This window comes from Rhizopus delemar, genomic scaffold (assembly GCF_000149305.1).
Source record: "Rhizopus delemar RA 99-880 supercont3.12 genomic scaffold, whole genome shotgun sequence".
NCBI lineage: Eukaryota > Fungi > Mucoromycota > Mucoromycetes > Mucorales > Rhizopodaceae > Rhizopus > Rhizopus delemar.
In genome coordinates this window covers 644,505-668,475 of record NW_027137838.1, presented here as the reverse complement: position 1 = coordinate 668,475, position 23,971 = coordinate 644,505, and the positions used below count along the sequence as shown (strand labels likewise).

General features: G+C 33.8%; 9 protein-coding genes across 9 annotated transcripts; 4 read left to right on the top strand and 5 right to left on the bottom strand.

Annotated features, from left to right (window-relative positions):
• Positions 1–1,365: 1,365 nt before the first annotated feature.
• On the top strand, positions 1,366–1,545 carry RO3G_13533 (uncharacterized protein; the record flags this gene model as incomplete). The annotated part of the gene is made up of 1 exon (XM_067668117.1): positions 1,366–1,545. The coding sequence occupies one exon, from the start codon at positions 1,366–1,368 to the stop codon at positions 1,543–1,545; it is 180 nt and encodes a 59-aa protein (XP_067524218.1).
• An 849-nt stretch (positions 1,546–2,394) lies between these two features.
• On the bottom strand, positions 2,395–3,133 carry RO3G_13532 (uncharacterized protein; the record flags this gene model as incomplete). Its single annotated transcript, XM_067668116.1, has 2 exons — positions 2,395–2,457; positions 2,633–3,133. The coding sequence occupies 2 exons, from the start codon at positions 3,131–3,133 to the stop codon at positions 2,395–2,397; spliced, it is 564 nt and encodes a 187-aa protein (XP_067524217.1).
• Positions 3,134–4,370: 1,237 nt separating this feature from the next.
• Positions 4,371–6,491, top strand: RO3G_13531 (uncharacterized protein; the record flags this gene model as incomplete). Its single annotated transcript, XM_067668115.1, has 2 exons — positions 4,371–6,083; positions 6,138–6,491. 2 exons carry the CDS (start codon positions 4,371–4,373, stop codon positions 6,489–6,491), a joined length of 2,067 nt encoding a protein of 688 aa, XP_067524216.1.
• Positions 6,492–6,817: 326 nt separating this feature from the next.
• RO3G_13530 (uncharacterized protein) lies at positions 6,818–7,870 on the bottom strand (the record flags this gene model as incomplete). Its single annotated transcript, XM_067668114.1, has 1 exon — positions 6,818–7,870. The coding sequence occupies one exon, from the start codon at positions 7,868–7,870 to the stop codon at positions 6,818–6,820; it is 1,053 nt and encodes a 350-aa protein (XP_067524215.1).
• A 90-nt stretch (positions 7,871–7,960) lies between these two features.
• RO3G_13529 (uncharacterized protein) lies at positions 7,961–8,712 on the bottom strand (the record flags this gene model as incomplete). The annotated part of the gene is made up of 2 exons (XM_067668113.1): positions 7,961–8,394; positions 8,592–8,712. The coding sequence occupies 2 exons, from the start codon at positions 8,710–8,712 to the stop codon at positions 7,961–7,963; spliced, it is 555 nt and encodes a 184-aa protein (XP_067524214.1).
• Positions 8,713–11,383: 2,671 nt separating this feature from the next.
• Positions 11,384–12,342, top strand: RO3G_13528 (uncharacterized protein; the record flags this gene model as incomplete). Its single annotated transcript, XM_067668112.1, has 5 exons — positions 11,384–11,402; positions 11,452–11,745; positions 11,803–11,902; positions 11,952–12,051; positions 12,265–12,342. The coding sequence occupies 5 exons, from the start codon at positions 11,384–11,386 to the stop codon at positions 12,340–12,342; spliced, it is 591 nt and encodes a 196-aa protein (XP_067524213.1).
• Positions 12,343–13,430: 1,088 nt separating this feature from the next.
• Positions 13,431–13,655, bottom strand: RO3G_13527 (uncharacterized protein; the record flags this gene model as incomplete). Its single annotated transcript, XM_067668111.1, has 1 exon — positions 13,431–13,655. One exon carries the CDS (start codon positions 13,653–13,655, stop codon positions 13,431–13,433), a length of 225 nt encoding a protein of 74 aa, XP_067524212.1.
• A 1,349-nt stretch (positions 13,656–15,004) lies between these two features.
• On the top strand, positions 15,005–16,115 carry RO3G_13526 (uncharacterized protein; the record flags this gene model as incomplete). Its single annotated transcript, XM_067668110.1, has 5 exons — positions 15,005–15,029; positions 15,091–15,181; positions 15,237–15,400; positions 15,456–16,064; positions 16,105–16,115. 5 exons carry the CDS (start codon positions 15,005–15,007, stop codon positions 16,113–16,115), a joined length of 900 nt encoding a protein of 299 aa, XP_067524211.1.
• A 335-nt stretch (positions 16,116–16,450) lies between these two features.
• RO3G_13525 (uncharacterized protein) lies at positions 16,451–18,080 on the bottom strand (the record flags this gene model as incomplete). The annotated part of the gene is made up of 5 exons (XM_067668109.1): positions 16,451–16,642; positions 16,699–16,764; positions 16,822–17,677; positions 17,732–17,827; positions 18,010–18,080. 5 exons carry the CDS (start codon positions 18,078–18,080, stop codon positions 16,451–16,453), a joined length of 1,281 nt encoding a protein of 426 aa, XP_067524210.1.
• Between the last annotated feature and the right edge of the window lie 5,891 nt (positions 18,081–23,971).

Genomic DNA, 23,971 nt, shown 5'->3' with positions numbered 1-23,971 from the left:
AGCTTGATTGAGCTAGTCACTTGTAGTTTACAAAGACATCAATAAAATACATTAGACTAAAGCGTTCTTCGCACCATGCTTTTTAACCAGTGCACTATAGAAACATAGGTCTTTTGAAGAGGTCTATAACATTACTTTAGAGCTTGACTATGATATTTTAGAATAATTGTTTAAAAAACATGCATCCCAAATGTATTCTAGTAGATTTAAGATCATTTACATAAATAGTTATGCTCGATACAAGGAGCATTTACTATTTTTATAATGGTTGAATTTCATTTAGAATTACGAATAAAAACCACGATGCTGCCATCAACATCCTTAGAATCAATTCAAGGCTACCTTTATTGCCTACAGTACGTTCATTAACATTCAGCCTATATTCTTTTATGACTTTAAGTTCATGAAAATAAAGTTGAATAACGTAAATAAACAAATGAGCAAAACAATCTAATCATATAAACTAATAAAAGCACAAATAATACAATATCATGAATAACTATCAAATCAGAAGCATGAAATGTACATAAGGAAGCCATCTATAATGTTATGATCTTTGAATGGTTAATGGTCATTGAAAAAAATAAGTAGATTCTTTAAGCTAATACGACTCTAAGGTCTCTAAAAACAGTTTTTTATTGGATGCAGATTCATTGTTTTTACGTTGGCATAAAAGTCTAAAAAGAATTAGACTCTAGGCTATTTTCTCAATAATAGCTATAGAACCACCTGCAGTATTATTTAACGTCGATTTTTCCCTTCCAACATCGATCACTTTTATTTACAAGTTTGAAGTTTCCCTCAAAGCTCTTTGCTTTTGCAGTTATCACTTTTGTCTGCAAAAGCTTGCTAAGCCATATGGTTTAATAATAGAATGGATGCATAAATAAGCTGAGCAAAAAGCACAGTTAATCCAGAAACATGTAAAAAATATGCTAATAAAATATGCATAAACTGCATTAAAATAATCATGGGTATAAGGCGCCTCATGTTTGCATGTACAGCTCGACGTCATTGGGCTTTGCGCAATAAAAGGAATAATGCGTTATATGGCACATACCTTTAAAACAAACATCTTATAAACTACTTGCTGCTGTGTTACCAACATGTTAATAAATACAATGTATTGCTTGCTTTTACATCAACGGTCTGACTGGTAGCTTGCCTTTCGTATAAAGTAGTGTTCCTTTTTTTTGCGTAAGATTTTCATTGTTTATTATCCTCTTGTTCAATTTGAACAACCATTGGATAAAGTTCATGTTATCAATGGGAAAATTTTATAACCCCTTTTTTTATATAAATAAGCTCGTTTTTTCTATTTAAATTGGCCTGTATATCTAATACTTTTATCAAGCCTACAAAAAAATGAAAATCGCCTCCATTGTTCTTCTTGCTCTTGGTTCCTACTTGCTCAATCCCAATGTCGTTGAAGCCCAAGGTTCCTGTTGGAAAGCATGTTATCCCAAAAAACCTGAATGTCCTGAAGGATGGTATCCCAAGAAGCTTGGTAATTGCTGGACTTGTTGTTACGGTCCGACTGATTAATTTCTTTTACCATATTTCTTGTTTATTGGCATAAATAAATATGAATGGTTTTTACTACGCTGCTGTATCTAACAGCGCTTGATTAAAAATATTTGTTTGACAAAATTAACATTAACATTGTCATCAAGCTACATAGTTATTCCTTTTCCATCTTTTAAAGTTTATGCGTTTCTTTATTTAACAGAGAATGAACTTTACAACTATTGTTGTACCCTTGAATGATTTTAAATATCGTTAGCGCTGAAGAATATAAATGGTTTGAAATTGTGTCTTTTTGTACTAGGGCATCCCCTTCTAATTGGACTTATGCAGAATCTTTAAAAAAGTTTTTGCTCATGATAACGATGGAGCTTTAGCAATTTCAAAAATTTGATGTTAATTATTGTAGAGTCAAGAAATACTTTTGTAGTATGAATTAATTACTGAATTGGTATTCATTGATTTATCATTTCATTAAAGCCTTCAATATTAAAAGACCCCTTAATTCTAAGAGAAAAAAAAAAATAGATACGCTAATTATTTTCCATTTGATTTAAAAATATAATTGCTTAATTATAGAGTACAAAAATACTCATTTCAAGCAGTGATTTCAATGATCAATAATTTATTTGAGAAAAAAAAATTAAGATAACTAATGTTTCTCAAACATAGCATCTATTTCTTCTAAAGTTTTGCCTTTTGTTTCAGGAATAAAATATACCACTACAAGGGTCAGTATAGAGCATGCACCCAAGAAAAAATATACACCTGATATCGAATAAGCCAAGAAGAATGGTGTAAAGTAAGTGATGACGATGCTACCAGCCCAACTGATGGCATAAGTCAGCGAGAGACCCTTGGCTCTGCATTTCAAGCTGAATATCTCTGCTGTATAGACATAGGTACCGACTGCCCATGTAGCTGCAAAGGATCCTGAAAATAAGTAGACGCAAAATATGATCACATACCGCGCTCGTGCATTAGACAAGACCATCTCATCATCTATCCAATTTGCATAAAAGTAAAATGTAAAGCCGACAGTGATCATACAAATGGCTGAAATGGCTGAACCTGTGAGAAAAAGGACGCGCCTGCCCCACATATCTACCCACCATTTGAGCGATATCATGTTGGCTATCAGTGATAGTAAGCCAATACCACCTGTGAGGGCTAGTGAAATGGAAACATCGTCTAAACCAGCATTTTTAAAGATGTGAGGAGCATAGTAAGAAATCACGACATTTCCGGTAAAGCAAGTAGCGATCGAGATAAAGAAGGCAAGTAGAGTCCTTTCAAGATTAGGCACTTTAAACAACTGAGCATAGTTTTGCTCATTGGCATTTTTTCTATCTGCCTCAGTTTGCAATCGAATTTCCTTGTATTCCTTTTGGACAAGCCAGTGATTTTTTGAAAGACCGTGTACTTTAGCCAAAACCATCAAGCCCTCAGATTCTCTTCCTTGACTGATTAACCAACGGGGAGAGTACGGTAGAAAACAAACAGAAAACAAAAAGAGGATGGATACAATCAGTTGAACAAGCCATGGAAGTCTCCAGGACCAATTTGATTTGATATAGCTACTTCTAAACGTGATAAAGTATCCTGCCATTTGACCAAATGACGCAAGTAAAGAGTAAAGGCTGACCAATCGGCCCCTGATGTCAGGCGGTGATATCTCTGACTGATACAGTGGGATGGCATTAGTCATAAGACCCGTGCCTAGACCTGCAACAAGACGCCCAGATAATAAAACACGGCTGTTGATCCCAGCTAATTCCAGTATAATGCCGATCGTGAGCAAAAAAGATGAAAAAAGTATCGAATTTCTTCGACCGATCTTATCTAGCGTACGATCTCTGTTAAAAAAAAAGGACAAACGAAAAAAAAAAAAAATCCCTTCAATTGTATATACCACAAAAATATCCAGATATAAAAGCGCCTATCATTGAAGTAACCAGAAAGGATGCTAATAAAATACTCTCATAATAAGCAAGCGTTTTATCCAAAAAGAAGAGTTTTTGAAATATTGGCAAGGCTATGATGCTTGATATGGACCCTGTATCATATCCACATACAAAGCCACCTACTGCGGCCATCGAAGCATACCAATAAACTGATCTTCGATAAGTCAGAGTCAATTCTAGAAGAGGTCTGATTTCTTCCGAATCTTCTTCGCTTGTAGGCATAGAATTAAAATAAAAGAGAAAAAGGAAAAGAAAGCCGATAAACAAAAATGATAATCATCTGCTGAGAAATAATACACGTCCTTTTACCTTAAAAGGAAATATCTTTTTCACTGTAGGGTAACATTGTTAACAAAAAGGGTTTACAATAAAAAATCATGCGCTTATTGAAATATGCATATTGTATATGTGGCTTTTCATGTCTTTATTAAAGTTGATGAAACACACCCTTTTGACACTATAAACGCAGTTTGTGATCCTCGACCTGAGATTTAATTATTTCAAGGACATCAAAAAAAGCCTTTTTCATTAATTTTTTTATTTTACTTTAATCTATAGATCTCTACAATGGATGACGATAGTCTTTTGCTAAATATCAGACAACCCAGTGCTTCAGCACCTCTTCCTGCTAAAAAAAGAGCGAAAACAGTGCCATTAAAAAGACATGCACCAAAAACAAACACAAAAGAAAATGGATCAAATAGAGAAGAAGGGGGCGAAGGATCAAACCCGGATTCAACACCTTCTGTGTCTAATACTAAAGTTATCCATGGCAAAGTACAAATGATATCCTCTTTATTTTCTTCCAATCCTCAGATACCTACTGTTTACACCAAAAAGAATGTTCAAAACAGTAATCGATCAGCAGCAAGCAATGCTCCCATGGTAGATTCAAGTACCTTTACCGGTATAGGTATCCACTCTGATCTGGCAGATCATCTCTCAACCAAGTTTGATGTCACTGCCCCTACCAATGTACAATCCAAGGCGATCCCGGTGCTTTTGGGGCCGTCAGCCTCCGTTCAGCAGACACTCATCAACATCACCAATGAGGATGTGGACGTTGTCGTGCAAGCACAGACAGGCTCAGGAAAAACATTGACTTACTTATTACCCATCATCAATCGATTGATCGAGGTGTCAACCGCACCCAAGGACGCAGTCAGACAAAGCGAACAACCTTTTGGTGATCGTGCTGTGGGCACAGTCGCTATCATCTTGACGCCCACACGAGAATTGGCACAACAAGTCCTTGGTGTCTTGAGTCAACTTGTAAACCTGCCCAGACCTAAAGATGAAAACATGCGTCGACTTCATTGGATTGTACCCGGCATTGTTATCGGAGGAGACTCCAAGGCTAAAGAGAAGGCACGTTTGAGAAAGGGTATCAATGTCCTGGTGAGCACACCAGGTCGATTGTTGGATCATTTGGAAAACACAAAGAGTTTTGATATACGCAACTTAAAGTGGCTTGTTTTAGACGAAGCTGATCGTTTATTGGATCTTGGATTTGAAGAGTCGCTCAAAAAGATTATGAACATTATCGATCAACGTACAAAGGCTGGGTGTTTGCCGAAATACAGAGAGGCCATGTCTAGCAAATTTTGGCCTCAAAGACGACAAACAATTTTATGTTCAGCTACATTAAGAGATGATGTCAAAGAACTCGCTGGCTGGTCTTTGGTGAATCCAGCTTTTATCAGTGGCACTGATGCTAAAAGGGATGCCTTCAAGGCGCTCAATACAACTGAAAGCAAAGAAGAGGAGGAGGAAGAAATGAAGTTTAGTACACCTAACCAGTTGAAGCAGACATATACTATTGTACCTGCTAAATTGCGACTCATCACTTTATTGGCCCTTCTTAGATCATGCTTTTATGACAAGCATCAAAGAAAGCAATTGAAAAGCAAGGTCATTGTCTTTTTCTCTTGCTGTGATTCTGTTGATTTTCACTATGATTTGTTCGCGCATGCCGGTAAACCGATTGTAGATGAGGATTCTGAAGATGACAGCGATGATGAAACGAACGCAAAAGAGACTGAAACTGACATGATGAAGAAAGCCCTCAGTAAAGTAGTTAAAGGAAACGCCGGTAAATTTAAGCTCAATAAAAATAATAAGAAGCAAGACAAAAAGAAGAATGAACCAGAACCTGTCAGCCAAATAAGTACTCTTCTTGGAGAGAAATCAGTGTTCCGTCTTCACGGCGAATTGAATCAGCAAATTCGTTCTGAAACATTTTCTGAATTTAGCAAGGCCAGTGCTGGTGTACTCTTTTGTACTGACGTTGCTGCCCGTGGTTTGGATTTGCCAAATGTAGATCGTATTATTCAATATGACGTACCAACCGATCTTAAAGATTATGTTCATCGTGCAGGTCGTACAGCTCGTCTTGGCAGAGTGGGTGAAGCTACCCTGTTCCTTTTACCTAGTGAAATAGAGTACCTTGATATCTTGAAAGCACAAGATCTTTTCCTAGAGCAAATTACCATGGAGACCATCCTGAAAAATCTTGCAGAAAATAAGGATGACTATCAAACACCAGCCCAGCATTTACAAAATACGATGGAAAATTATTCTTTATCAGCCGAAGATGTAAGTTTATTCTAGTGTTCAAAAAGAGATTCTTATTCTTGTATGTTAATATAGCGCATGGAATTGGCTCGTAAAGCCTTTTGGTCCACATGTCGTGCTTATGCCACTCATCCAGCATCCGAAAAGCACATTTTCCATGTGAAACGACTTCACTTGGGTCACTTGGCTAAATCTTTTGCTTTAAGAGAAGCACCCTCCAATATCCATGAAAAGGGCAAAAAGACAAAGGACTCCAAGAAGAGACGCGAGCCTATGGTAAAGAGAACAGAAGGCATAAAGAAACCAAGAAATAAGAATGTTATGATCAAGAGAAATTATGATAATGCAAGCGAATTTGCTATTACAAGTGCATCAGGTCTGAAGGATGGTCCAACCACGAAAAAGAGAAAGAAGAATAACAATAAATAAATTTTGTAATTTATAATAAAAAAAAGCTTCTATAGAATTTAATTTATGTGGAAAGTTTAAAAGTGAGATTTGAATAAGGAACATTAAGCACCTGGGTAGCTAAAGAACTTCGGCCAACAATAATACCATTTTCACTCATGCCACCAAATGTGTCTTCAACAAGAGTTGTCTTTTCTGGTATTTGAACAGGCGACATGTCAATCGTATGATCCTTGTCTCCCACACTGAGTAAAATTTCATTGCTGTCGGTATTGCTGAGAATATTCAAACGCTCGTCAAATGGCTTTCTCCTTAAAAACTATAAGCAGAAAGGGAGATCAACACGTCTATTTCTTTGTGGATAAGCTCCTCCTCTCCTGATTTACCTGCACGGTTTGTCCCACTTGAAGATCAGCCGTTGTGTCAATAGACATGTTGCCTCTGCTAGGATCACCACTTGTAATTCGACTGACAGTCATCTTTTCCTCTTGTCCCTGTGCATCGGTTGGATAGACTGCCAAATAAAATTCTTCATCTTTGGATGCCTTTCGATCTTGATGAATCAATTTCAATAAAAGGCCAGTAGCTCCTGCCTGATCCAGATCCAATATCACATTGCCTCGACACCGCGTAATCTTGAGTGGTTCGCCAATCTTTTCGAGCGCGGCGTGATCCACACAAATCGCGGCTTTGGTGGGTGAATTCAAGGCTGCGAACCCAACAATACCCGACCCTAACAGCTCACCATTGAATAGTGTATAAGGTGTGCCGGTGATAAAGGGTGTTGAGGAGCCAATGATGCCTACTTTGGGTGTATGAGGAAAATGATGATCTAATGTTTGAAGTAGCTGATCAGGCTCATTATCAGAAACCATAAAAAAGAACGAGGGCGTGGCATCTTTACTCAAGCCGGCCGGTAACTCAAATGGCTGTGCTGGTTTACTGATCGATCCGAAACCCTTCCAACCCATCTTATCGACATGAGCACTTTGATACTTTAATCGTGACGTTTCCTCGACGCGTCCCCAACGACCTACAGAGATACTTCGCACTTTGAGTCTATCTTTACTGTCCTCGACTGTGAAGGGAACAATGACTTCGTCATGCGCAACCCAAAAGGAAATACCGTGACCAACTTCGGGTACACGGTCCACAATACCACCTAAAAGGATCTTTGGGTTGATCTGCTCTTGGACTTGAGAAAGGAATTTTTGGTAATGGTGAGGAGAGAAAGATTTTGAGAGCAGCGCTACGCACATCTCAGGTCTTTCACGTATTCCACTTTTGGCTACTTGAACACATTCTTCTATACAAGGGCCTGTAGCTGTTAGACCTGTCCAAATAGATCGACTGTAGGATTTAGTTGCTTTAAATGTATTTGAAAAAAGGGATCGAGACATGAAAGAAATATGCAATTTAGAAAAAAAGAGAGTCCTTGTTTTTTTTTGACATTTGTAAAGTCCGCACAGTTATTTATTATTATACAAAGCTTAGAAACCAGGATTTAATACGGGATTTCGTTTTCCTTGATAATCCCACCAAATAGAACGAAATCGAACACCTAATGAATGAAGCAAGAGAACACGCCTACTTGGAGGTGGCACGATTCTTTGTATACGATGTTCCTCAATATAACCAAGATCGTTAAATTTGTAAACAAAGACACCTTCTATGTGGCGTGTTGTTTCATGACCAAATACTAGTGAACTCTTTTTCCCTTGTAATTTCCACCTTACTTCTAATCTCTTTACAATGCCTCTTGCTTGTGTATCTTTTTCTGCATCATGAATTGAAGAAAAATAAAGGCTATCTTCATCATCCGTAATATCGGGTGCGTCATTTGGTAATACTCTCATCCTTGTGATATCAAGCGATATGTCATCAAAATATAAGTTGGTGCTCCATTTTAACATTTGTGCTATGCCTATATAAGATATACGACCATGTATGGATAGTTTTGTATAGTGTGGATCTGAAAGAACGATGTCAGGAGAATAAATAGAATGATCTGATAGCCCCTTTTGAAAAAAGTGAGGAAGGTCGTCTTGTAAGGTAGCTATAGCTATATTTCTCCCCTTCTAATATAAATAAATATACTCTAATGACTTTCCCTTTACTTACCAAAGCCAACTCTTAATTCATATTCCTTTGGCCTTTGTCTTAGTATGGCTGTTGTGTGTATATTTGAACGAGTATAGTTCAATACTGTTCTTTTAACTAAAAAAGAACTTTTTACAAACATTTATTATTTATGCATAAAGAAATGAATAGAAATTTTTTTTTCCTTGCTGAAGAAATAGACGTCACTCATATCACGTGAACATGAATGATAGAAACATGTATACAGTAACACCAATACCAGTTGGCAGAAAATGAAAGTAATTGACGGTCAAGTTCTTTCTCAATTCGCGCTTTTAACATGTTCGATTAGCGATCAAGTAAATCTTAAACGATCTTTTAGCTTGGCTCAAACTATGTCTTTATTATTTTACGAAAGTAGACAAACATAAATTAAAGATGAATATAAGGCAATGGACTGGGAAGAAAGCGTTGGTCCCTTTAATATTATTGTCTTAAAAATCTGATGGAGTTTTATTAGGGAGAAAAATAAAGATTCAGAGAAAGCTTCTTTTTGATTGGCAAGTGGGGATCAATATCATTTTTACTACTATCTAATGATTGTTGCAAGGAAGCAATCGAAAACAGATTGTTTGAGTATTTTATGAATGGCAAGGTTGACCTCTTTGAATTTGGGGCCGCAATACTAGCTAATTCATTAAATATGTACACCAATACATGAGGATGTGTCATAGCATAAATTTTTTTTTTAAAAAAGAATATACAAAATGTTGATTGATGAATAACGTTCTATTTATCTTTGGCCAACTTCATTAGGACAGTCGAAGGAAACAAATAATTATATACAAGTGAATGACAGTGATCTATTTTAAAGTGCAAGACCAATTGAAGTTTAGTGATGTGGAAACACTCAGATCAAGGCAGTGAAGTGGTATCTTTAGAGCATTCGTAATTTCATTCAACTATCCGTAAAACAAATTGACAACTGCTTAAATAAACGTCTCACATAGCTATAGCACTACATCTCTATTGCATATGACCAAATCAAATTATTTTTTTAAATCCAAAGTACAGCTACTATGTTTAAATAATCGGCCATTAGAGCCACTGTAGTATGCAAAAAGACATTTTTGAGCATCAGTGTATAAATTATTCTGCTTTCTTGGGTTGCTTTTCGATTATTTAGCAACCAGCTCCTCCATTTTTTGATCTAGCATTTCATCATTTGGGTCTAACTCAGGTACTTGAGATTCGCGATGTTTACTGAAATCAGTCAAGATTTGTAAGGACCAATTTCTTTCTTCTATTCCATAGCATTGTCTCTACTCTCATCAATGATTATGCCTTGTCCATTTTTGTGGAAAAAAAAAAGTACTTATTTTGAATAACTAAAAAAATAAAAACCGCTGATTGAAAAAGAAAAGCCGCGAAAACGTAATAGAAAATCGCGAAATAGCACCAGGGGCACTGTACTTTTCAATTTCTGCCAATTGATATCGGCAGCTCTGTACACAGAAAGCAATAAATATTAATTAAAATAGAGGGTTCTTAATTAAATGTATTTTATTGAAAGGGAGTGATTATCATTTATTTCCAATAAAAGCAAATCATTTATATTTGTACATTCTGGACTTTTTTAGTAGGATTTTTAAAATTTTATTTGCCAAGACCCACACAATGCTTTTAGTGGTGCCACGCATTGTGGTGAGATTACTAAAAATAGAATTTGTTTATTATTACGATTAAAATAAACTAAAATAATTAAAACTCAGGTGAGCATATAATCACTTTTATGATTGAATTGCCCGGGCTAGATCAAGAAACGTGTAAAGAGCTAAAAACCTTTTTGATAGGCAAAAGGGAAGAAAGATAGAGAAGGGAAGAGGAAAAAGGGAAATTATGATAGGATACTAGGTTAGATCTTGCTGAGCCAGTTCACCAACTTGGTTCCAAGAGAGAGAATTTCCGAAGGGATGTTAAACTGATTGGTCGAAAGTTTCCTGGATCAGTTACTGGGCCTTTTTTATGAATAGTGTCGTGTTTTCCTTATTAAATACTCAAAAGTCGTGTGAGATTACTCAAGATCTGCATGTCATATAATTTAAAGCTACTTCTATATAACACTAAACGTTATATAGCCACCAGTACACATAAACAACTTTATTCATTTGACTTGTTCAACTCTGGTTTTAAAGTTGTCAATTTTATAAAATAAGACTTAGTTTGTATTTAATGAGCTCTCTCTCCTGTCTTCACTCAATAAAGAGGTTCAAGAGTCTCATTGATTACAAGTTTCCCTTTTACACTTTATCTTTACTTTTAATCGACTACAAACTACTCGCCAATATCACAGAAGACTTGGAAATCTGCTACATGGAAAATCCCATAGAGCCCATTGTAGTCTCAGTTTGCAAAATTAACGCCTACCCTTTCAAATACAAAGTATATCCTTGAGAAGGCGAATCATTCTACTGCAGAAAATACAAACGAGGATGATAACAAAATAACTTTAGGTACAAAATAAAAGCTATACTTTTTTGCTCCATGATCCAGTAACATCTAATAGACTTTTAAAATAAGGCACAAGTAGTTGATTTACTTGACGCAATGTTTTTGCCTTGTGATCCGCTGAACGAAGAAGTATATGACTGCAAGCAAGTGGAAACCAAAGAGATGCTATCTTTTGTTTGGAAACATACAAATGTTTTCGATAAACAAAATGTAAACAGCTTTGGAAAATGGTTGAAATCACAAAAAATCAGTCTCGCATACTCTCCAGTTAAAAGAGTGACCAATAGTGCAGATGAAAAGTACAAGTCAGAATCTTGTACATTATGAAAGCTAAGTACTTGGGTAAGTTTAACTTTGATTTGTAAAAAGCATATCTTAATTTTTACTATAGCAGATACTTTGAAAAACGTGGCCACCTATTTGCATGAATATCAAGAATATATGACAAGCTTGAAGAAAAATATTTTCAGCGTAATTGGCTATGTTCCTAAATCAAAAAGCAGAGAGGAGAAAGACACCAGAAAACGACTATTAGACATAATGTGCAGTCGTTTGAGAAGCAGATCACTCGTTGATCGTGTATTCGTGGCATACTGTTGCAATGCAAATGATCCATTACATACAAGAGATAAAAAGAGGCAAGAAACAGTACTTGAGGAATTAAAAGCTGATGGCGATACGAAAGGTAAAAAGTTAAATAATTAGTTTATAGAAATTATTTAGAATTATAACCTTCTATTAGATATGCTCCGTCATATTAATACTAACAATAAAGTATGTCTGGTAGCTTTGGACCACGCAGGTCTTTCAACTAATTGCGAGGACTTGGAAGAGTTCATAAGGTAGTATGAAATAATGAAATATAAACAACATTCTAACATCTGTTACCAGAAACAACCTAAGCCTGCAAAAAATAACAATAAATCCTTTACCATTCAATAACAAGGTGATTGTTTATGAACGCGAAATGCTGTTGAATGACTCAAAATTAGTAAAAGTATTTGACTGTAGAAGCAAGCCTCTACAGCGTTCAAAATAATTCTATTTATTATCAAAAATAAAAATCAGTCTTAGTAGAAGGACCTAAAGGTTCAAAACGCCTAAGATGGCAGACGAAATATTGACATTGAAACCAGAAAAGTTGAGCCTTGTTACTCTTTTCCTAAGTTACAGACATTAGTGGGATATTTGTGATATTTGACAGGATTGGTTTCAAGACTTTTTAAAGAAAATAGAAATGGTTCCATCGGATCTTCCATGTAAAAATATCCAAGCTCTCTAATCCGTCGATGACTTGTAGATACTTTTTTATATTTTCGTCGTTATAAGCTACGCAATACAGCATGCATGTAGCTTGTTCCCTAGTTATGGTTATCATATTGATTGCTTTAAGAAAAAGTGGCTAAACAAACACAATGAAGCGATGGACATGGAAATAAACACAGAAACCTGAGATTGAATAAGATACAATGAAAACGGACACAGAGATGGACAGGGAAACCTGAGATTGAATAGATTGAATAAGATACAGTGTCATAATTTTTTTGATATAAAAAAACCAATCCTCCAATGAGGAGCCCCGATTTTTCTCTAAAAATTTCCAAAAATAGTAGTGAAAGAGTTAATAATCCTGAGAGTGGCTTGATAATACACTATTTCCAGAAATTAAAGTCGCATTTTGTAGTTTTATAATATAATTTATATGTAATTGCGACAAGTCATGACGACTTTAACTTCTGGAAATAGTGTACTTTAGAATTAGCAGGAAAGGTCTATTTTGGCAGTGGAACGACTGTATTTAAAATTGTTGTTTTACATTGAACGCCACGCGGTTTAGCCCCATTTCAGTTTTTAACCACTGGAATTGAAAAATAAAATTATCACAAGTTTATTGACTGGAATTAAATAGCTCGAGTTAAATAGTATATAAACAGTCAATTTCAACACAATCAAAAGAAAGTTTTGATGATTACTGAAGAATAATCACAGACGAGACTTAAACTATGCTTGATGATCTTGAAATACATAGCATCATTTGCAGCTTCACCTTATTTGACCATACCTTTAACGTAAATCAAAGAACTGTATGTAATTCCTTCTGCTTGAAAGCATAGACAACAATACATAAAGCATCTTTTTATCGACAAAAATGGATTATATCTCAGATAGCCAAATGCTTCTTAGGATTCTAGTAGTTGTTTTACATTGAGAGTCAATGGATTGACCACAAAGATCAAAGATGAATGATAAACCATTTGTGATCTTCTTTTCATCATTGATAGAAGAAGGACCCAAATTATTAGAGTGAATATTACGTATTTTTATAATCTATTGATTATAGTATCAACTGTGAGTAACATAGATTGCATCCTATGCAACACTATCTTGATTAACAGATTCAGTTGCTTCTGATTCTTGTAAAATAATGCCTTGTTGGTTTGTTGTTAAAGTAGGTTGCTGATTAGCTTTTCTATTAAGAGGACCTTGAACAACTTCTTTAGTGAAAGTTTCAACAATAAATTTGTTAGACAGTTGTATATCAAAACGTTTCATCGCCTTTGAATTCAAGTAAAAATAAAGGTTTCTACCTGTCATGTTTTTGCTTGATGTCGATCACCGATTGATGTCAGTTTTCATACTCCCCATCAGACAATCAACCAATCTAACGGTCTATCCTCTCATGTTTTACTTGAACTACCAGTTTTCAATCTTGCACATTCATAATACAAATTCTGATCTCATTTAATCTTGTTTCAGATGCTCATCAAATTTGCTTTATGAGATATAGCCCAGGACTTTGAGCAGTACACAAGGCCAAGAATACCCTGACCCTCTTTCCATCATCTTGCATACAAGCCGGTATGATGTCTGATGCCATCTTCATGAAATAGAAAGAAGCCTTCCTCTCTCTTGGACAGTTTAATGAGCCAAAGGTGGAAGTTGTGAGTCAAAATGTTGATTATTGTTTATGAAAGAAAAGAATACGATTGTTCAAAGTGACGACAATTTAGTATGTAACTGTATCTATTGGCCATATCAAGATTTTTATTCAATACTCTATTGATCAGCTTGGAAATTGTTTAAAAGAAAATGTAATAAATGAAAAATTTATGAGTAAATTGAATATTGGCTCATGCGTATTCTAGATGAACGCAATTTAATGAAATCTAGACTTTTGGTTTTATGTGCTTTAATGATAATCCTACATAAAAGTAAAATTGACTGTACATGTCTTAAAATTGTTTGGCTTGCTTTACTCGAAAAAGAGGTTTTGTATGTTCTATAAGCTCCATAAAATATAAAAGAGCCAACAGAACAAACAAGCCAAGAAACATGTATAGTCGTCAGACACAACTAAATATTACCATTTTTGAACTTTGTTGGGTTTTAATCTTTTTAATTGTTGTTTTGTTATATTTCAAGGAGAAAGCCGCAATTTATTTTTTTAAATTCCCGCATTTAAACTGAACAACCTGCAAATTCATATTGCGCTGATTGTGTAATTTCAACCCTTTTTTTTTATTTTTATATTTTTTATTTTTATACTTTTCTTTCCCTTTTTGTTTATTTTTTATTTTTGCTTTCTTTTTTCTCCTCAAAAACAAAAAAGAAATATGAATTCTTCCATCATTTCACAAAACTCTACTATTGATCCGCTAGGATTATCAACGGATACGCATGGATCTTTATATAAAGTGATTGGAGTCACATTAGCTATAGCAAGTGGTAAATTTATAGCTTAAATAATAATTATGTAAAAGTTAAAGAATGGATTTCTTAGGTATATTTATTGGAAGTAGTTTTGTGTTTAAAAAGAAGGGTTTATTACAATCAACAGAAAAAACAGGTATTTTTAATAAAAGATATTCATGCAGTTATAGTGTATATTCATATATGGCATAGGTGGTATTGCAGGAGAAGGATATAGTTATTTAAAGTCAACAATGTGGTGGAGTGGCATGATACTAAGTAAACAGTACACTATATAAAAAATAGAGAATAAAACTAACAATAGAAAAACTCTTTATAGTGGTTGTTGGTGAAGCATGTAATTTTGTAGCCTATGCATTTACTCAAGCCATTTTGGTCACTCCTTTAGGTGCATTGAGTGTTGTTATATCGTAAGTATTTACACTGTGGATATAAAAAGGCTTTTATTGATTATATGCAATACAGTGCTGTTTTATCATCTATTTTCTTAAAGGAAACACTATCATTTCAAGGAAAAGTAGGTTGTTTACAATGTGTGTTGGGTGCTATTATTATTGTGATGCATGCTCCAGAACAAGGTGCAGCGGATAGTTCAATTGAGACATTCAAGACATTAATGTTATCTGTGGGTAAAGTACAAAATGAACATGAAAAGCAAAGGAGGTAAATTAATTGCCAAAATAGGATTTTTGGTGTACGCGTTTATTGCAGTTGCAGTTTCTCTATTCTTGGTATTTTATTGTGCTCCTCGATGGGGAAAATCAAACATGTTGGTTTATATCTGTGTTTGTTCATTGATTGGATCTTTATCTGTTGTATTCACTCAAGGCATTGGTGGTGCTATTGTACATTCATTTGCTATAGAAAATCAATTTACAAACTGGTTTGTTTACTTGGTGCTAGCACTTACTTTGATAACATTGGCTGTTGAAATTATCTATTTAAACAAAGCCCTCAACATATTCAATACAGCCATTGTAACACCTACTTATTATGTCATCTTTACCACACTTAGTATTATCAGCTCCATTGTGTTTTATCGTGGATTTGATGCATCACCCGTCAATATCGTCACTTGTGTATTTGGTTTCTTGATTATTTGTTCTGGTGTTGCTTTACTACAAAAGGATAGAAGCAAGGACGCTTCAGCCTTACTAGAAGATAATAGAAGCGATATGTCAAATAATCCACAACAAAGACTATTGTATCAAAGCGAAAAATATTTTACATCAGAAGAAGATTTACATGATTTAGAAGGAGGTGGAGAGACATCTGATATGAGAAGAGTGTCAGGTAGAGAACATAATGCCCCATCGCTTTGGCATAGAACTAGAAATTCGATAGATTATCCAGTAACTTCATCTCCAACCCAATTTACAGACAATATTAAAATGGAAACAATAAACCATTCAAACTTAACTATTAATACTTTATCCACCAAAGAATCTGGTAAGTCATTTAAATCATACGTATTACGATTAAATTAACAAGTGAACACAGTAGATATATTAACTGGAAACAATAGACGTGTGCAGGACACACTAGATCCAATTAGTACAGTGAGATTAGGATTAAAAAAAGATGAAGATGATGATAAAGAAGGTTTAATAAATAGTCATTGGGATGATGATAAAGATCATTTAGTCTAACAAGCTGTATAATAAAATGTTTTGTTTATTTTAAGCAACTATTTCTTGAAGAGTAGCTAATATTTTCTTTCCAGTCTTTTTATCGTCTGCTAATAGTTGATATGAATCAGTGGGGGTATCAATTATAAATGAATTGGGTACAAATGTATCTTCATCTTCATTGGCTGGTGCAAGTCGTGTTACACTTAGCAAATTAATGGTGGATATTGGTGTCTTCATGGACTGTGAACGATGTAAGGTGAGTTTGATTCTATCCGATTGTGTTTAAATAAACTTACTATTTCGTCTTTATAAAGTAATACTTTCTTTGTACTCTCTACAACGTAATATCTTCGCTTCCAAAACTATACAAGAAACATGTGTTAATTCATCATCAAATTATATTCATGTAACTGTTTTACTGGACTATTTCTAGTTTGCACTGATATGAATCCACTCATTAATATGATAGGTTTAGGATCTTCAATGAGTTGAGACATAGTGCTCGATCTAGACATTGCTGTAGATGATAAGCTTGTATTGGACGTCTTTGATTTAAGTGAAGGACTGGTTGGTCTTAGAACATCAAACGTCTTACTCTGTCGTTTGTTGATCCAACTGATCTTTTCCCTTTCTTCTGCAAGCTGTCTTTGTTTTAATTGAAGATCCATACGAATCTTTTTTTCTTCTTCTTCAATCTTCTTTATCTGTTGTTCCCTTCTTTCCTTCTCGTCTTGCTGTTCTCTAATTGTCTGTTTAAATCTTGCTTCTTCTAATTCTCTCTTTCTTAATAGCTGTGTTTGAAAAAGTAGCTCTGTTGCGGACAAACTGTTCTCTTCTGCCTCTTCTGCCTTGATTCTCTCATAATAGTCTTTTGATGAAGACACACTACTGTTGCAATCAATCACTGTTGTTGTATCAGAAAAGGATGTGACAGAAGTAGGTGTGGATGGTATATAAAGGTTATTATCCGGTTCTTCTGTCATTCCTGTGTTAATGATCAATGAGGTCCTCTTTTTTGGAAAGGTCATGATGGGAGGTGGGGTAGGTGAAGGTGAAGGTGACAAGTTGGACGATCGACGCCTGCTGACAACAGAAGATCGTTTGGCGGCGGGTCTAGATCGATTCGGGACTTGCTTTTCACCCAGCTTGAGTCGTGTACGAAGATTGCTATCACTTAGGTCGGATAAAGAGGAAGCTGTGATTTGAGCATGCGATAGTTCACATATTTGAGCTACAGAACGACTATGAACAAGTGCTTTTGCCCTTCTTACGCCGCTAAATATGAAATGATGTTTAGTATAAAATAGGGAGAGGGATGTACTACTTTACTTAACACTATCAGGCACATAAGTAATTAATACAAACTTGTCTTCTATTCGAACAAATCCAAATAATATTTCGTTTGTCAAGTTATCTCTAAACTCACTATTCATAATAAATTAATAAATAATGCTTGTTATTTATCAACTCATTTTACCTTAGACCGTTGGTTCCACTTGAATATAAAGTGATAACACTCTTTGAATCTTTATAACCGAGTAATAACCTTTTTTTTTATTTATTTATTTATATTAAGTAACACCATAAATGAAGTACTTTTTCCTTACCAATTTGTAGGCTCATAATCAGTAATGGAATAATATGCATTTAAAATACGGGGATCTGATACGTCACACATAGTTTATAAAAAAATAAAAAAGAAAAAAAGAAAGAAGCTCAAATAAAGTAACCTTACTTTTTCAAACAAAATAAACTCTGTGGAACTTTGAATCAAATTACTTTTTCTTACACGAGGACATTTTATTCGTTCATCTACCGAGAACCCTGTAAGTTGACCTAAATTGAAGCGGAGCGGGACCGATGATTACCGTGCCTTTGCCTGAAAGCTGTAGAAAGTATCATCAGTAACCTTTTTATTCCAACACAACCGTGCACATCTCTAAGCGGTATCTGAATGAATTGATAGGGCCATTTTTTTTTTATCAAGAATAGCATGTTTTCATGACAATGCTTTTAATATTTTCGTGACTTAATTGCCATTTGCTATTGTATACGCAAGAGCTAATATAAATCATGATTACAGACGTCTCTTCCTTTTTTATATCGGAAGTCAAACACACACACACACATTTCTTAACACATGTATAGGCACACGGCTCCACTTCATGTTGTTCAACCATCATTTCTCTTTTCGGCTCTAATCTAGCCGAATCGGAAATTTATATTGTGAAGAAAGACGCATTTTTTTCCAAAAGGAATCAAACACATAAAAAAAAATTAAAAGAAAAAATGAATGAGAGCATGTTTTTAAAAGAGAAATTCTTTGTTAATATTTCTCAATTGATTACGTTTGCACATGTATCAAAGAAGTGAACGTGGTTTTTTTTTTATTATTTTTATTTTTTCGGAGAAGACTTTATTAAAGGCAGTTTTTCTTTATGAGATAAAGATGTCTATTGTCTCCTTTTCCTTGGTTCTATCTTTTTAAAAGTAGCTTCTTGTCACTATTTGTGACTAGAAAAAACTAAGAATCTAGAAATAAAACTATATTTATCTACGTTCATGAAATGAAAAGACACAAGAGTTAATATAAAACCAGTTCAATAATAACATCCTCATTCTCTTCCAACTTCAAGTTCATATACACCATTCACAAGCAGCTTCACTCATCAGTCTATAAATAGACAATTGATCTGCCTTTAGCTTTGATATTCATTCGTGAATCCTTCATTTAGGAAAGATATCAATTCGACTGTTTAAAATAGTCAAAACAGTAGGTTAAAACATAAAATCTGTCTGTATATATGCTTCACTGTTCCAGTAATGCTGTTAAATTTTTTTCGCTTTTTTTTTTTTCAAGAATTTGGTCGCATTTATATTGAAAGAAAAAGTTGCAATTTTAAAATTGAAATTTGCACTTTCGTAAAATAAAGATCGCACTTTTATACACCGGCTTTAAAAAACAAGCGGTTAAGGATCCCAGTATCAAATAGGTATATTGGTTTTTGTAGTGGGTTTGCTAGTATTTTGGTATACTGTTTCTGAATTCTTTTTTTTTATCAAATATGTCTCTACTTATTTTTTCTTTACACACCCAACTCTACCATTCCCACTTACCTTTTGGTGTGGTTTTTTTATACGCTACACTTTTTTATGATTTGACCAGGTCAATGAGGTATAACTAAAGATGATACATGCTCAAATACCATTTTTTGTTAAATCTGTATCATAAATGGATGATGATTCCTTAGTCCTAAAGTGATTACGCTTCCTAAGTTAAATTTAGAGCTACTTTTCATTCAACGAAAACCGTAAGTATTGGTGTCAAAGAACAAAAAGATTTGACCCAATTCAATCCTCCATAATTAAAAGAAACAACATTTTTTAGAAAAAAAAAAAGAAGGTAAACAGGATATTATTTGAAAGAAACGATAGGTAATAAATAAATAAAAACAATAGAAAAACAGAAAAAAAAAAGAGGTATTATGGGTGGGATGGGGAGTATATGGGGCCAAAGTTACTCATCTCGGCATAGTCTTCTTTTGTTAGCTTCAAAATGATGGAATTAATTACTTGGTTTAAGAGCACATGCTTCCAAAAGGACTACGATCAATTACAATTTTTTTTATGCTTTCATTTTGACTACAAAAAAAATATTTTTAACATGAAGCAATATTTATCTTTCTCGTATACTACTATATTTTAAAAGACTTCTGAGATCAGTACAATTGGTAGTAATACCCGCAAAGTCTACTCCAGCTAAGCAATTTTTTTTTTTTTTTTTTTTTTTTTTTTGCAATACTGAAGTAAGAGATAACATCTAAGAAATGATTTTTGCAATTTCAATATATATAAAAGCTTATTCTTCTGTAGCTATTAATGCATTAACTTGGGTAATACCTTCAGCTCTATTTAACTCCCTCAATATAGTACTATCATAATTTACATCTCTTGATGAAAAAGGCTCGTCTGCGTGTGATATTGGTGAAGCATAAGTTTTATCAACTAATAATCTTTCGAACATTTTGTCTATCATAGATTGAAGTAATATGATTCTTGTGTCCTTATCTTCATTTCCATAGGACTTTCTCACGTAACCAATTACTTCGTATCTATTTGACTTGATGCTATTAACGTATTGTTGGAATTTAGGTATGTCTTCCCTGATTCCGTTTGCAATATCATCTAAAATAACTTTGAGTGATTGGAATTCTAGAATAATCCTAGATGTTCTGATTTACTTATAAATTCATCTTTAACCACATATAGCCTGCGATATCGGATTCTCTCCGTATCATTGTTTTTTAGTGATTTTCTTGACGATTCTATTTGCATAAATGGGAATTTACTCTTTGAGCACCATGATGTGAATGAGTTTATCGTTTTATTGTCAAATTTATCAGTATATTTCCATAATAAATAGTAATAGATTAAATATAATTTCGCTTTTAATAAGTGACCACCAGATCTTGTTAAGTAGATCAAACTGTTTTGAGTAAAGTAAAATAAAAATATAAAATAAAAGGGATTACAATGAAGTGTATATGCTTCAAGGGACTTCTTGTTCTTGATGTTAAGTAAAATAAAAGAAAAACAAAGAAATTTACTTTGAATGATATATTAAAATAATCAAAAATTAAAGTAGTGAAGAAAATCGTGAAAAATATGTGAAATATTGAAGTTATTTACATGTTTTTGGCTTTTCTGATCATATGCTGTTTTTGATGATATTGTGGATATTCTATATTTTTTTGTATTTATCTGTATTTATCAGTATTTGAACAAGTTAGATCACCACTGCAAATAATAGCGAATATTACTCGAATATATTTTATATCCCAATAGAGGGACTGTCAAAACGAGGTAAATTGTTATTTTTATGAACTAAAAAATTTTTTTATAAGTATATATTCCATGATTACTGTTTGAAAGGTATTTATTGAACTTTAGTAAAAGTATTTAATATCATCCTTACTTGCCTTAGTTCCTATTCATGTTTTAGGTTAAAAAAAAAGTGTAAATAGTATAAATTATCCAAGTAGGTACGCGCAAGATTAAAAGGCTTATTTTCATGGATCCATGTACTAAAGCTGCAAACCAAGGAAATATTTAATGCTCTGTTCATTAAATGCATGTTATTTCTTTAATAGCTTGCTCTTTATAGCTGTATAATATGTTTTGATATGGTTCTGCTTGTACTTTTATGACGTTTTCGTCAGTAGCTTTACTGCTATTAAAACAAACTTTACTCATCCCTATAATTAGAAAATGCTTAACTAGATTACTGATAACTTTATTGGGTCTATATTACCAAAATGAAGCTTAAATGTAAGTAATACTCCCAAATGATGCTCTACAAAATGTTTAACCTGAAGACTATTTTGTAATTATCCTGTAGCTCATCCGTAATTCTCTTGTTCTATGTGTTTTGCGGCTGCTCCTTTACGCGCATAACCATCCAAATGCTCTTTTTCTCAAGATGGGCAGCTTACAAGGGCTTTATTGAACTTAATTCTATGTATTACACATTAAACAAGGTAACTTAAAAAAAGAAAGATGTTCGCTGATGGATGGATTGATGAATGCTATGTTATTTCGCCAAAAGGTGAAATGGCATAATATTTGGCCATTCGAAAGGCGTAAAGAACTATAGAAATCGTATTTTAATATAAAGTTTTTTACCCAATAAAAAGTATAATTTTAAAGCCCAATATATTGTTTTTTAAGCCAATGAAGTATATTAAATGATAAGGTTTTCTACAAATAAGAATGTAAAGAAGTATATGAGTAAATATGATTTCGTCCAATAAGAAGAAGTAAATCTGTAGTGGTTAAAAAAGAACCAGCCTATCATATCAAGTAAAATGCGAATATTACTCTCTTTTTTTTACGTAAATTAAGGTAAAATCAGAGATTTCAAGTGTTTTTTTGGCGTGCGTAATATTCGAGTAAAACGTCGAATATCAAGCGAATATTACCGACTTAATATTCTTAAATTATTTGCAACGCACTAGCACATACAGAAAAAAAAAGAAGCAAATTTCTTTCAAATCCTTAGACAAACTATCTTGCTGTAACTGCATAAATTGTTGCAAAGCAGAATAAGGAGAAGAGGACGTCTTCGATCGGCAAGTATGGTCTCGGTGACCCAGAACTTTTTGCCTAATTCTGACTTTTAATAAACGGTGCATTTACCATGGTTCCCATCATATCTAAAGGCTTTTGACCCTTACTTTTTTGCAAAAACTACATCTAAAATAAAGACTGCTTAAAGAAATTGCTGATTTAAAAGAGCTATTATCATACATACAAGCTCATTTTCTCACTTTGAATACTCACATCGATCAGTTACTAAAAGTAGATAAAGGATTTTCTTCATTCTGATTATAATGTGTGGTATTTTGTTTGTAAGTTAAAGGAAGGCAGTTTTTTATGCGAAAATCCATAAAGCCATGGATAGCTTAAAGTAATCACATAGCCATTGAAAATATTATTCCATACCAATTATTACCATAACTATGTTCTGGGCTTCTTTGCTTTCGGAGACGGCAGGATAGATATAACACGGTTAAACGTAAGGATCGATCTATTTTTCTTTAATAATTTTGTATTAACTTTCATCTTGAGTAATTTGAACTGCAAGATTATTCTTGCTGTTTTGTTGTTGATATGAAGTTAAACTTTGTAATATTTGTAATATGACCGTCTATTTATAATTTCTATTTGTCAAGTTGTTTGATGTACAAGAATATGTCTGGGCTCACTTGTCTCTAGAAAATATGATAGGTATGATAGTATATACACTTGACAACTTCTATGCGCTTGATTCAAGAGGATTACATGGTCAAGCTACCTGCTTGCTTAGGCAAGCAATCTAATGTTATTTTTAGTCGCGACTCAAGCAGTTTTATCATTTGCTTTTGTTTTCAAAACAAAAGATTATATGCACTTATCCAAAAATTTTGATGTGATTCCATTGTTTGTAGGGGCTTGAACTTACTAATGAGTCAACTCATTAAAGCGGTAAGTAAAGCAAATTTCGGGGTGAATTACGTCAACTTTCTTAACAAAAATACCCACCTACTCAAAATGACATGAACTAAGCCCAAAGGAAACATCTAATCAAGCAAGCAAAAAGAAACCAGATAATACTATTTACACTATTAATCAAGCCAGATTTGGTTCTGAAATCACTTTTGGAAAGGTCAAAGCCACTGGATTACAGTACAAAAGTTACACATTATGCTTGGACTTGCATTTTTCAAAAAAAAAAAAAAAAAAAAAAACTATAAAGTGTACCTGTAAGTCGGTGTTATACTTTTAATGCATTGGTGAAGAATTAAGATTTTATTCCTATGTGCTACTTGGTAAATCTTTTAAGGTGATGATAGAGATCTTTGGTTTGTGGATCCTACTCAGTATGCTTAATATTGGTGATTTTAAAAGCTTTTCACAATTCGGCATTTACTTTATTCAATACTTTGCAGCTGGAAGGGGGTGTCAATAGAGATATCTGATATAATTAGTTGATGAGAAGATAGCAGCAGGGTTATTTCTCAATATGCTTCT